This window comes from Callithrix jacchus, chromosome 19 (assembly GCF_049354715.1).
Source record: "Callithrix jacchus isolate 240 chromosome 19, calJac240_pri, whole genome shotgun sequence".
Lineage (NCBI taxonomy): Eukaryota > Metazoa > Chordata > Mammalia > Primates > Cebidae > Callithrix > Callithrix jacchus.
In genome coordinates, this window is record NC_133520.1 from 24,420,438 (window position 1) to 24,435,542 (window position 15,105).

At 33.6% G+C, this 15,105-nt stretch overlaps 1 protein-coding gene across 15 annotated transcripts in view; it reads right to left on the reverse strand.

The window, feature by feature from the left end:
- The window catches only part of DENND1B (DENN domain containing 1B), a 269,554-nt gene that overhangs the window by 35,604 nt on the left and 218,845 nt on the right, over positions 1-15,105 (reverse strand). For 8 of the 15 annotated variants that reach the window (XM_078356772.1, XM_054248143.2, XM_078356770.1 and 5 more), the window contains 3 exons: positions 11,433-11,523; positions 5,026-5,066; positions 4,264-4,332 (listed from right to left, as the gene is read on the reverse strand). In XM_078356772.1, the coding sequence (XP_078212898.1) occupies positions 4,264-4,332; positions 5,026-5,066; positions 11,433-11,523 (201 nt within the window). Of the gene's footprint in view, positions 1-4,263; positions 4,333-5,025; positions 5,115-11,432; positions 11,524-15,105 lie in introns of all 15 variants that reach the window. The other 7 variants (XM_078356766.1, XM_078356771.1, XM_078356767.1 and 4 more) reach the window with 1 other exon arrangement.

The window sequence follows — 15,105 nt, forward strand, 5'->3', positions numbered from 1 at the left end:
ACTCTTATTTTCAGGGATACACATACCACTTACTATATTACTAAAACCATTAGTCTCTTCTTTGTATACAAGTATCATACAAAGGCTAACATTTAGCCTATTTTGCTTCCTAAACTCTCAAGAACACAAAGGGAATAAACCAGATTACTAACGTTAAAACTAACAAACTGGAGGAACAGAGAAAGCACATCCCAGCAGCAAGTTATTTGGGCAGATGTTTGAACTTCAAGAAACTGGCAATTTTACAAAGCTTTATTAGGTGCTCTTATAGGCAGACAGAAATTTATTAGCAGAGCCATCTTAATGGAATGGTATTTCATATTTAGTTTTTTTGGCAAAAATTAAAGGTCATTTAACAATTTAAAGCTATCTTCATGTTTCACAGGGAATCTGGCCCCAGCATTTGAGTTTCTCACATCCTGCTGTGATTCCTGAGGGGTATAACTTAACTAAAGACAACCAGGGGCTTTCATAAAAGCCTTAGCCTTTGTTCCATTAGAAATTCCTACTCACAGTGGCCAAGGTGAAAAAGAAGAGAAAAAGAATTCATATTTATTTTGTTTCCCAAATATATGACTGTGTGCTGGGTGCTTAGTATGCATTATCCTATGTAGTTATTACTACAATTCCGTAAGATTAGTACTACTATGATAACATTACAAAATAAGGAAAGTGACTCAGGAAGACTATAATCTAGTTTACTTCACTATCCTCTAAGCCACTTGATTACACTGATCTTTTCAGATGCTCTTTAGTATACAGAGTTAAAGCTACTAGTGTCAGTCTCTTCCATGATTCTATAATTCCATAGTGCACTGGCTCATTTAAATAATTGTTGCTCTATGTCCTCCTTTGACTTCCTTCAGATTACCTGGAAGATGGGATATAGATTCTCTCTATTCTTTTCAATTGACCAATTTGAAGCTTAACAATAATGCAAGTACTCTTCACAGAAATGCTCCAAGCAAATGGCTTTGGCTAATAATTTAAAATGCAGACCTAACAAGAAAGATGACTTGAAAGCCTTTTAGCCAAATAAAATATGAATTCTACTTTACTGTTATTCTTAAATTTATAAAAGTATGTATGGTAACTCTCTCTAGTTTCATTATGGCTCCTATTGCAAAGAAAAACATATGTATGAAAAGCATAGGAAAAAATTTTAACCATAAAATAAGTATAAAAATGTTATAAGAATGGGACAGAATCATTATTTGCTTCGACAAACACATATTCAGTATTTCTGTAGTATGTTCAAAGTGCAGAGCAAAGTGATAGGAATACAAATATAAAAGTAAAGGACAGTATCTCTTACTGTACCTTCATGCTCTGCTCTAATTCCAATGAGTATAAGGACTAGTTCATGATAGGCACTCAAATAATTTGTTGAATAAATGAGATAAAAACATGATTTTCACTTTTGAAAAATTTACTGTCTACAGAAAACCAAAGTGAATAAACTATGTTATACCACACAACAGAAAGTGGGAGTTTTATTCACAGCAATTTGTCGTCAAAGAAGGAATTTCAGGGTACAGATTTCAGAAAATGAGCAGTCTGGAAAGATCAGTTTTAGATACAACTACAAAGGTCACAAAATAACTCACTTACCTGCCCCAAACCTCTTGATTCAAAGATGATATGATCACAAGATAAATAATAAAAGTGATTAGGGATATTCTAACAACCTTATTCACTTGAAATGACTTTAGGGAGTAATACTCCAGAGTAGAATTCTTTTTTTATTTTTTTGAGACACAGTCTTGCTTTGTCACCCAGGCTGGAGTGCAGTGGCATGACCTTGGCTCACTGCAACTTCCACCTCCCAGGCTCCAGCAATTCTCCTGCCTCAGTTTCCCAAGTAACTGGGACCACAGGTGCGCGCCACCACATCTGGCTAATTTTTGTATTTTCAGTAGAGATAGAGTTGAACCATATTAGCCAGGTTGGTCTTGAACTCCTGACCTCAAGTGATCCACCTGCCTCAGCCTCCCAAAGTGCTGGGATTACAGGTGTGAGCCACCACACCTGGCCCAAAGAGTAGAATTTCTAATTTGAAAACATTTTACTTCCTTGTAGAGAAGGGTTAAAATAAAATACTCCACTGATTAGAAGGATAAATTTTTAAATAATGAATAAAGTTTTGAACATGCTTGCTTCATTGCTATGCTTTTGTGAAAAATACGAGTGAAATTAAGACACATATTTGGCAAAAAATACAACTTCTCTAAGCCAGAAAAAACCCTAAACTGCCTGCTCTAGGAGAAAATGAAGGGCTATTGACTGTGAAACGATTTTTAGAATCTTAAATGAATGTGAGAAACAAGGATCAACATTACGTTGTTTTTCAAATGGTAGTTGTGTGCTATTTCATTAGTGAAAAACACCTCTTCAAAGATTGCACTTAGATCAAACCACCAGAGAGGTTTCCTAGCAAAGCCACAGAACAACCAAACAAAAGGCAGAGGCTGAGGTTTACCTGTCTTACTTTGGCTTTGAGGTTAGGTTTCAAATAATTATAATTTGGGAACTGTATTTTTTAAACTCTATAGATTAGCTTTCCTACTATAAAATTTAATATTTGAATGGAATTTTTAAACATAAAAAGGTGGCCACATTTATATCACAATTTTAAGCCAAGAAACAACAGAAGTTCTAAACTTTTATTAAATGCACTATTTTATTATTAATTCAGTCACATCAATTAATTTACTGAGAAAAGCTTTTGAAGACAAATTCTTACAAAATCAAAACTATTGCCTCAAATGTTTTTAGAAATATAAAATACACGACCTATCAAATTTTTAAAATTTATTGACCACAACCCACTAGCTTCTCTTTTGAGAAGTTACTAAGCTAGTATTAAGAGAAAAACATACACAGACAAAACAAGTGTTGAAACAGAAGTCCTACAGATACAAAAATATGTATATAAACTTTTTTTGTGTAGGGTTGAGAAGAATTCTTTTCAGGGAAATAATGCCTGAACTAAATCCTATAAAATGAACTGGTGTTTACTAGGTAGATAAAGGCCAAGAAATTGACATTCCATTAATAGGAATGGCTTGAGCAAGAATTGAAGGGCAGAGGAGAATATCTTATATTTATGAAATGAGGAGTAACTAAGTATCTTCAGAGATATGGAAGGCCCTGAGGAGTAGGGGGAAAAGGAACTAGACATGAAGGGTCCGGTTTTGAAGGGTCTTAATTGTCATATTAAAGAGTTATTTTTTACTTTAACATTTATTGTTAACTTTATTATTCTTGCTAATATTCCCATTATTATTTTCTATAAACCTTAGAGCAGGGGTGTTCAATCTTTTGGCTTCCTTGGGTCACATCAGAGGAAGAAGAATTGTCTTGGGCCATGCATAAAATACACTAACAGTAACAAAAGCTGATGAGCTAAAGAAAAAAGGAGAAGAAGAAGAAGAGGAGGAGGAGGAGGAGGAGAAAGAGGAAGAAAAGGAGAAGGAGGAGGAGAAGGAAGAATAAGAATAGGAAGAAGAGGAAGAAGAAGAAGAAGAAGAAGAAGAAGAAGAAGAAGAAGAAGGAGAAGAAGAAGAAGAAATAATAATAATAAAGCAAGAAAAATCTCATAATGTTTTAAGAAAGTTTAAGAATTTGTGTTGGGGCCAGGTGCAGTGGCTTATGCCTATAATCCCAGCACCTTGAGAGGCCAAGGCGGGCAGATCACTTGAGGTCAGGAATTCGAGACCAACCTGACCAACATGGTGAAATCCCATCTCTTCTAAAAATACAAAAATTAGCTGGACGTGGTGGCAGGTGCCTGTAATCTCAGGTACTCAGGAGGCTGAGGCAGGCCATGGGTTGAAAAAGCTTGCCTTAGAGACTCACTGAAGAATGTTAACAGAGAGTCAATGCATATTTGAGGGAAAAGATCTTGCTATATTTTTCTTTTTTTTTTCCTTCGAAGTAGACAACAAGAATTTAAAATGTTGTTAAATGAAATAATGACATTTTACAAAATGGTACTCTATCAAGAACTGTTTCAATTTGCTGCACAACTTTGCTGATAGCTTTGAAATAAAATTAGAACCCTTTTTAGATTATATAAAGGAAACTACCCTCTGTATGCGATGTTATAATTTTAACAACTGAATTTGTTTTAGTCAATATTAATCCTATTTTTTTAAGTTAATTTAAAAGAAAAACAGAAAATATTCAGAATTTATATGTCTATCATCTAGGAAAATGTTATGTAATTTTATGAATATAATTTTTTAATATAAAAAAACTTACAAATTTATATGCTGTCCGTACAGCAGGGGTTGCTTTGGTCACTGCTGTGTTGAACAGTGCACCTCCTTTCTGCAAAAGAAATACAGAAACATATTTCCAAAATCTTTTGGCCAAAATGTCCTGAAAACAAAGCATTATAATAAGTGGCATAAAAAAAGAGCTTTGCTGACAACTTAAAGTCCTATGCAAATTATTTCATGTTCAGTGTTTTCAAGTTTCTATGAACTATAATAATTTCAAACAAAATGTACACTTTCCACTTTGTTCTTTAGTTGATATTATACATCATTTAAAAAATCATTTGAAGTTTAGGTAAACATGAGCAATTTGAATATATTTAAAAGCTTAGTAAGAAAGAAATACTAGTTTATCAGCTGTTTTAATATTGGGTAAATAAAGTCTCAATCTATGGGAGAAAGTTTCATATTTAAAAATCATATCAGCAAAACTATATTAACAGAAATTATAAAATTGCCATCAAATCCTACTAACCCACCTAGTTCTTCTTCTGGAAAATAATAAAAGATGACAGTAAAACTTTGCTTTTCAAAATAAGCCATTTATCTTTGGAGCAAGACTTTTCATTTAAAAATTATAGTAATGAGTTTCAACAAATTATAAACATAAAATAAGAATACTTAAAATGTAACAAAATATACAAACACTTCATATAAACAGCGTAAGTATAAACAGCATCCTTTTGCTGAACATTTCTCCATTTATATTAGAGTGGAAAAATAACATGTGAAAGCTTATGATTACCTTGACTGTATGCACCCATTGTTGATATGACCTTGGGTTTCCTGGAATATATAAAAATGAGAGGCCTGGAATGTTCATCAAAAATAAATCTGTAAACCAAAATTTATCAAGGACTAGTATTTGCACAATTTTTAGTAGGCAAATTTTATATGCAATGTTTTAAAAGAAGCAATAAAAAATAGCATCATAAGAACTAATAAATCGTTCTAATTCTTAGGAATAATTAACAATTTCAGGAATAATGATCACTTTTTTCATCCATATATGAAGCTAATGGTATCCAGTTTCATCCATTTTAGTATTAGCCTCCGAGGAGAAAATATAACAAGCTCTCTTCTGAAATCCAAAATTCTTATGCTTTTTAAACTGACTTTTACATGTTTTATGTGTATGTTGTTTTGTAAACTTTGCATCCTTTACACAATTAGGTTTATTTTAAAATAATATTTCTTGTACATACAGAAATATTATACTTGTACTTTTAAAAAACTAGAAGAAAACTTAGAAGTGCAAACAACCTTGGCAACAAAAAACATTCTTCTACAACTGCTTAATATTAACAGAGATTAGTAGCTAACTTTTTTTAACGTAAACTTGCAGTTTTAGTTTTGAAAATATTTTCTCTAGTTGTAAATCTGTAAGTTAGAAAAATATTATGCAAGGATTTGTGAAGCAAATGCAGCTTTTAGGCTACAGATTGTCATGATTATTAAAAAGCTCAAGTGCTAACCAAAGTAGTTCTAATAAAATCTGGCAATCAACATATCTGGTTCCAAACTGATAAACAATTTAGTCAATAAGATGATATCAGCAGGTAAAAAAAGAAATACAGATACAACTTAGCTAATCTTTCCCATCAAGTGATTTCAGTTAGATTTCTACTACCTTTTTGTTTAAAAGCTTAAATACTCCCTAAGTCACAGGGGTAAAAAGTCACAATAAAAAACAAAATCCCAGGCCTGGTATGGTGGCTCCCACCTATAGTGACAGCTACTTGAAAGGCTGTGGCTGGGACACTGGTTGAGCCGAGAAGTTCAAAGTTGCAGTGTGCTATGATTATGCCACTGCACTCCAGCCTGGGGACAGGGCAAGACCCCATCTCTTAAAAAAAAAAAAAAAGCTCCCAATGGCTACTCAGACACCATCCAGTACAAAGAATCCCTAAAACATAGTGTTCTCCTCTACTTTCTGGTTGTGTATTTTAAAAGATGTTATCACCTTTCTCTTACAAAATAGAGACAAAATGATCTTAACCCCAAAATTTCTTTCTACTGTTATCTTTGCACCCTAATCAACATCAGGGAAGAACTGTTCAGCTCCGGATTCACTTCTATATTTAAAGTCTTACCCTAATTTAAAAGAAATGCCAAGAAACAATTTTTATTCTGAAAAACATCTCTGACTGCTCAGAACAATGCATTGCACCTTTCCCAGAGGATGAAATATGGAGACAAAAAATTTTTTTCTCATCTTGTGAAATAACGAAAGAAAAATATAACTACCTAAAATAATATTAGTAAAAGTTAGTTGCACCGTTTAAAAGGTATGAATTTCAGGTGGTATTTGGCTTGACCAAACTTTAAAAGTATATTTCCCTTGCAAAATAATAAAACATTCCAAAGTTATTCTACCAATTTATTTCTTAAGGAGATGTTTTTAAACAACAAAATAAACCACAGATCTTTCTTCATCCAGATTGTTCATATATGTTTATTTCTGTATTAAAATACTTCTCTGTTAAAAATGGTTGAGTGGAAATCACATATTTAAGATTTGGTTATTATTCATAGTATTCTGTAAAGTGTTTTATTTTAATTATTTTCCCAAACGAATATAAGAAAGCAGAAGAAGAATCACCAGTTTAGTACTCTGTAACACTTGTTAATCCAGAAGACAATTTATTTAAACCTCTGAACCACAAAGAAACTGGCTATCATAAAAGTTTCAAACCATTGTAGGAAGGTTAGGGTCTTACTTAGATCTCTGAGGAATAAGAAAGCTAATTTTCAGCCCTGTAGAAGTCATTGAATGTTTTTATCTACATTATTTGAACTGTAGTTTTCTACTGTAAAATAGGCAAACAAGTAGTGTCATAAGAAATCAGTTCAATAAGAAAGAAGTGAGCCGTTGAGTCCAATGGACCTATGGCATTCAGAACTACTCTATCCTTGTGAAGGATATTATTTGGGATGAGGTCCTTAACTTGGCGGAGCCTCAGTTTCTTCATTCATCAAATAAGCATAATAGTCACTGCCCTTTAGGATTATTGTGAGGATGAAAGATAATGATTAAACAATGTTTAGTATGGTACATAGCAGATTGAAGACATATCATAAATGATTATTACTATAAATAATTTGGTAAAATAGAAAACTGAGGTTCTAAGATGACATATTATTCATTCATGTTCTCAAGGCTAGCAGTTGAAAAAGAGTAAGAATCTAGGATTTTAATTCCCAGTTCATTATTCCTTCAACTCTGAAAAACTACCTCTAAGACTGCTAAATAAAATATGATTAAAATGTAAGTTATGCAGAGGTTTCTGCTGTATCGCACCCAAAGCAATTATATTTGAAAGGAAAAGGGGCTGCTCAAAGCTAATATTCTGAAAAAGAAGGGTAATAGAGAAAATTGCCAGTAATAATCTAAAATTTTATAGTATAGGGGCAAACAAGAAGTACCTTGCTTAGAAGATAGGGAGACACAGTACAATTTAGGTAGATTCGCATTTTAAAAGTTTTAAGGGCTATTTGTGCCTTTAAATTTTAGTGCTTTTATGATTTAAGGTTCTTATTTTCACAAAATTTATAAGAAAGGCACATTATTCTTTAGTAATGTTAGAAAAAAGCTGTTGTTCTTCTAAAAATTAATTTGAATACTAAAGAAATCCCTCAGAATCCTTCTTTCAAAATAACTGGATTATGGTAATAAGCATTACTGAACAGAATCTTAACATTATTTTTATTAATGAAACAACTGATTTTCTCACAATAAAGGACAAAATATCTATTTCTCACTTATACCAAGACTTTCTCTTCAAATATACTTGCTTAAATTCCAGTAATTTGTACTTATTTATCTCAAAATGTAAATTGGCTTAAATTGTTCAACAAGACCAGGAAAATGACACTAAAATTGATATTACCTACCACTTCTTCAAATTCCTTTGATACCTTAGTCAGTAAAACTAAATAAGAATGGAAAAATAAATACAAGAACAAATAAAAGACTCATCAGATTATGTGTATAAACTAAGGAAGAAACACATGCTAGTGATGGAGAGTAACCACACACTCCGCATAAAACGAATCTGAAAATACTTCTCCTTTCAAAAGTTAAGTTGATGTAAATTTAAAAACTAGTTTCATCTTAAATGAAAAAAATTATTTAAATAAAGAACATGTTCTTAACTACTCAATATTCCTTCGCTGCTTTTTCACAGACCAATACTGTGTTTACTTAAAGGCATCCTTTCTTCTACTCCTGTCCTCTTTTATTACCTTTTAAACTCCACGGCTATTCTTCCCTTCACACATTCTATTTAAGTTAAGTTAAAATTTTCCTTTTAAGTTAAGGTCGAAGGTTTTGCAAGGGTCTCATGAAGGAATAAGGTGTGACATGGATTTCCTTCATAGTCCTGATGAGGGCTCACAGGACAGACACAGTTTTTGAAAAAAAATGCATGCATTCACAGATTATTTAATCATACAGTTCTAGAGTCAAATATGAATCTAGATGTTTCTTATCTGTTTGTTCTACACTATATATTCTTAATCAGAGCCACAATAATTAATTATAAAGCTCCATCATACTCATATTCATTTTATCATAACCACAGGCATTAGCAACAAAAATAACATATAAACTACTATTGTAAAGATATATAAAGAGGATAAAATAGATGTTTCTCTGAAATTTCCTAATTATTTTTGCTTAAAGGAACATAATTTTTTCTTAGTTTTAATGTTAATTTCTACCACAGTGGTCTTTCTAGGACTTTATGTGTAAAAAAACTCTAAGAAATTCAAAAGAGATAAGAATTTTGCTTTGATTCAATCAGAGTAGGAAGGGGTTAACTACTACTCCTGTTTACTGAATATTTTTGCATTAAGAAAATCTATTATAAAAAAGCAATATATTATTATTATTAAAGCAAGGTCTTCGAAGCCACTTTGAATTCCACACATGTGGAAATGAGACTCTGGCCACTGCTGGCTGTGGGACATTGAGTGAATTATTGAGCTGAGTACTCACTAAAAATGAGGTGATGAAAGTACCTCCTAGGGTGTTGTGAGGATTCAATAAGATGATACTTGTAGAGCTCTTGGGAGAGTTTCTGTCACATATTAGTGTTCAATAAATACTAGCAACTGTATTACTATTGTTATGAGAGAAACAAAGTTAGATCAGTTTACTGCTTTGAAGAACAGATTAATTTCATGACATTGATATGTTCTTCTTTCTCATAAGGGTAGCATGAAAGACAAATGTTTGTAAATGACTTCTAGGAACCATTTTGGAAACACACACACACACACACACACACACCCTAGATAGATGGATATCTTCTAATTAATAGAACACTACTAATTTTTATTATACATATAGTCATCTTTTTATTTCAAATCCTAATATATTTTGCTTTATTTTCATCTACAAAAGAAGTCTATGAATCTCTAAAATAACATAAAATAGAATAATTTAAAAATATACTTGATAGGCACAAATTTCTAAGAAACTTTCTTGCTGTACTCACTGGAATTAGTATCCGTCAAATTAGGCTTTCCTTTTAGATAAGTATTGGCTCTTTCAAATTAAAATAAGAGTTCAAAACCTTTTCATTTTAATAAAGCACAACAAAGTAGTGGGCATTAAGTTCTATTAAAAATGCAGCAGTTTCTAAGTCAGATACTAATCGGTAATCATATTTTCCTCAACTTTTTTAAACAATAAGGCTTTTCATGAAAAATTTTAGTAAGCCTTCCCACCATAAAAGCCACCTATCTCTACTCTCTTACAGAGGTACCTGGACCAATGGTTAAGACTACAGAATTTAACTGTACAAAAGGATCATAGTTCTAACCCCTTATTGTCACAAAATGTCATTTTCTATTCTATAAAAGCTACTAGCCCCACGGGTCATAAAGCTAATGAGACAGCAGTTATGTAAATACTGAATAGATGCCTCAAGCAACTTGTCCATGAGCTGACAATATTTTGCTTGTCTGAGCTGAGAAGTAAAAAAGTGTTATTTTATCACAAAAATTCCATTGAAGCTACATTTTTACCCATGAACTGAGGGAAGCAAGGAGCTGAATGATTCCACATTCAGCTTACTTGCTGAGTCAAGCAAATTAAGTTTTCCCCAAGCTAAATGCTTTCAATGAAATGAAATACTTACATCAGATAAAGGTCCACAACTCCCGAGTTCATTTGTACCTCCTTTAATAAACCAATTATCTCAATGGTTTCTATATTTTAATGGAAAACATGAATCTTAAGAATAAAGTTAAATTCTGTGAAATGTATAGATGAATACCTATTACTTGTTCTTTTCATATTTCATTTCTCAATTCCAGCAACTATTTACACAAGACTGAAAATGATTTTCTCGAAAAAAATATATAAAGAAGTTTAAAAACTTGCTATTATACCAGGTTAAAAATTAACACACTAAGATATAGAATACAGGGATTTTTGTTTATTTTAGAGCAGTGTCTAGTACCTTGTAAGCACTCAGCAAATACTCAATGAATGAACAGAACATTTCCAGTACTAAAGCAAAATGCTCTGCAAGTCAAGACTGTGTATGACAACAACTGTGCAAAAATATCAGTTTGCAAATTATGAATTGCCTAGATAATTATAACATTATTTGAACATTTACATTAGAAGGACTAATTATGTTTATGGAATGGTAAATTGGAAACTTTCCTGCTGTGGTGATGTATAAAGTAAAAAAGGTAAAGACATCTGTACAAGAACAAAGTTACTTAAACATGTAGAAAGAATTTTGGTGGTCAGATCTTTCTTTTCTGATTGTTCTTTAGTTCATACTCAGTAATAGCCATCATTAGTAGTTTTCTAGCAGAGAACACTACTATTCAGAAGGAAAGGCAGGAAGATACGAGTTGACTGGATTTCCGTATTACTAATTTCCAGCAATATTAAGAGATTATTCAGGCCAACAGCTACCAATTCATGAGGCCAACTTAATGCCTTGAGTAACAGATATCAGGTAAAGTAAGCTAGTATCATAACTTTTATAAGATGATAAAATGCATTTAAGATATTACATATTTAGGAGAAAATAATTGTTTATGAAATAGATTTTATCAGACACAAGTGCAAAAACTGAGATAATTGTTATTTAGAAAATGGATAATCATATTATAACTAGTCTTTACCTCCACAAAAGCCACCTGAAGTGATCTCTTCTTCAAATATGTCAGAGAAACCCCTTCCTGTGTTTAGTTTTGCCAGTCGACCATCGATAAACTAAAATTTAAAAGTGTCAAATAAAATGTATCAAATAAAATGTTACCAAATATCAATTTGACATTTATTTTATAAGATTAAATTTTTACTTACATCAAAAACATTAATAGCAGACTCTTGTATAAATTGTACATATATATGGTGTATATACACACACAAACACACATGGAAATTCTCAAACAATGGAAAGAACAGGTCCTCAGTAGACAGCAGCTGTTTAATTAAATCACAAATATACAGCAAAGACTCAAATTCAAACTTATTAGCAAAAAATTGCTAAGTGCAGTAGTAAAGATCATAGGCTCTGGATAGGTGCTCAATGCCCAATCTCTGCAGAGGGGTTTGTACAAAGATACTGTTGCCCTGCCAAGCCCTTTACCCATGGGGCTGTGTCCTCTCCGGTCAGCCCCGTTTTCTCAGAAGGAAAACACCTCATGGTGTTGCTGCAAACAACAAATTAGATTAACCGAGGAAATGTGACATAGCAGGTATCCTTCAGATGTTTGACATTACTGTTTTTCAGCTTCTTAACTTCATTCAGTAAAATAAAACACTACTTGGCTAAACTATTATGTTCTAAAGCATAATAGAGCACCAAATAATTTTAACCATTTACAGTAAAATCAACCCAACTTTAATAGTTCCTGGCATACATACTCACTAAATAAGAATTAGGATTGTTAACTTAAATACAGTTGAAGTAAATGCATGTCGACTTGACATGCATGAGGTTATTTTAGGCAATATTTTTCCGTGTCCTTAAAAAAGAGGTGGGAGGCGTGGGAGACTGAAACTATCAAAAGCACCCAAAGATCTTTTTCAAAATGCAGACATCTAGATACCCTGGAGACTATCTTCTGTCGCCTGTTCTGCTCCATTCCTTACCTGTTCGAACATACACAGTATATCAGACTCTCACAGTATTAATACTGCATTTGAGAAGTATTCTGGGTATTTTATTTATTTATTTATTTTTGAGACGGAGTTTCTCTCTTGTTACCCAGGCTGGAGTGCAATGGTGCGATCTCGGCTCACCGCAACCTCCGCCTCCTGGGTTCAGGCAATTCTCCTGCCTCAGCCTCCTGAGTAGCTGGGATTACAGGCACGCACCACCATGCCCAGCTAATTTTTTGTATTTTTAGTAGAGATGGGGTTTCACCATGTTGACCAGGATGGTCTTGATCTCTTGACCTCGTGATCCACCCGCCTCGGCCTCCCAAAGTGCTGGGATTACAGGCTTGAGCCACTGCGCCCGGCCCTATTCTGGGTATTTTTATATGTTCAACACAAGGTGAAAATTAATGATGTCATACACACACACACACGTGCACACACAAACATATACATACATATATTGCTAGCACTTGGTTACCTGTTGTGATTTGTAGCCCTTAGAATTTGATATGTTGTGGTTTACTCCATCCATAATGATGATGAAGTATCTTTAAGCCTCCCTTACTTAAGAGGCAGGGGACAACATAAGCAAGATTTATATGCCTTTTGCAAGGAGAACGTGAAGATTTGAGGATTAAAATGTTCAGTTTCACCCAAAAACTAATCCTGACCGTAATTTTTACTCTAGAAATTTAAATTTTACCTGAACTAAAATAAAGTAGCTGGTCTTAAAAAACAAATCTCATATTCTTCCCTGGTTTTCTATTTGAATGGTTAATGAACAAAACTAATTGAGATAAGTTGTATAGAACAATACAATATTCCTCATGCAGCAATTTAAGATAATTAATAGGCCAGGGATGGTGGCTCACTTTGGGAGGCTGAGGTGGCGGGGGTGGGATGGGGTGGTGGATCATGAGGTCAAGAAATCAAGACCATCCTGGACAACATGGTGAAATCTCGTCTCTACTGAAAAATACAAAAAAAAAAAAAAAGCTGTGTCTCATGGCGGGTGCTTATAGTCCCAGCTACTCAGGAGGCTGAGGCAGAAGAATCGCTTAAACCCAGGAGGCTGAGGTTGCAGTGAACGGAGATTTTGCACTGCACTACAGCCCAGTGACAGAGCAAGACTCCATCTCAAAAAAGAAAAAAAAAAGATAATTAATAGCAGTAAGTTACACCAGGTATAAGACTTTGAGTCAATAACCTTACAGAAAAAAAATAAGAAAGAATAAAAAATGAATAAGCAGAGTCCGGTTCAAGATGTGGTTTATACAGACCAAGGGAACAGAATAGAGATCCCTGAAATAAAGCTACACATCTACAACCAATTGATCTTTAACAAATTGACAAAATGAATAATGGGGAAAGACACCCTATGCAATATATGTACCAGGAAAACTGGCTAACCATATGCAGAAGAATGAAACTGGACTCTTACATCTCAACACAAAAAAAATAAATAAATTCAAGGTGAATTAAAGACTTAAATGTAAGACCTCAAACTAAAAGAAAAGCTTTCTTCCTAGAAGAAAGCCTTGGAAATACCATTCTAGACACTGTGCTAGGCAAATAACTTACGACTAAGTCTTCGAAAGTAAATGTAACAAACCAAAAATTGAAAATTGAGGCCCAGCTAAACTAAAGAGCTGCTGCACAGCAAAAGAAACTATCAACAGAGTGAACAGACAACCTACAAAGTGGGACAAAATACTGGCAAAATACGCATCCAACAAAGGACTACTATCCAGAATCTATAAGAAAGTTAAACTAGCAAGAAAAAAATCACTCCATTAAAAATTAGACAAAGGGCATGAACATACACTTCTCAAAAGAAGATATAAGTGCTCAACAAACGTGAAAGAATGCTCAACATCAGCAATCATCAAGAGATGCAAATCAAAACCACGAAAGACACCACCTCACAACAGTCAGAATGACTATTATTAAAAAGTCAAAAAGTAACAGATGCTAACGAGTTTGTGGAGAAAGGGAACAATTATACACTGAGAGAGTGCCAAATAGCTCAGGTCCTGTGAAAAGCGGTTTGGAAATTTCTCAAAGAACTAAAAATAGAATTACCATTTGATCCAGTAATCCCCTTATTGGGTATACAGTCAAACGAAAATAAATCAGTTTACCAAAAAGACAGCAGCATTTGTATGCTTATTACAGTACCATTCATGTAACAAAGACATGGATTCAATCCAGGTGTGTTTTAACAGCTGACTGAATAAAGATAATATGGTACATATATACCATGGAATACTGTGCAGCCATAAAAATAATGAAATCACGTCCTTTGCAGCTGATAAATTATGCTGGAGGCCATTATCTTAAGCAAATTCATACAGAAATAAAACCAAATATTGCAAGTTTTCATTAAAGGTGTGAAGTAGATAGACTTCTGCCAAGATGGCCAAATAGGAACAGCTCTGGAGCACAGTTCCCAGTGAGAGAGACACAGAAAGTAAGTGATATCCGCATTTCCAACAGAGGTACCAGGTTCATTTCAATGGGACTGCCTGGACAGTGGGTGTAGCCCAAGGAGGGCAAACAGAGGCAGGGCAGGGCACTACCCCACCAGGGAAGTGCAAATGGATGGAGGATAGGGGGCTTTACCCCCTCAGAACTCCAGTTCAGATACTGCGCATATCCCATGGCCATTGCAACCCACAGTCTGGGAGA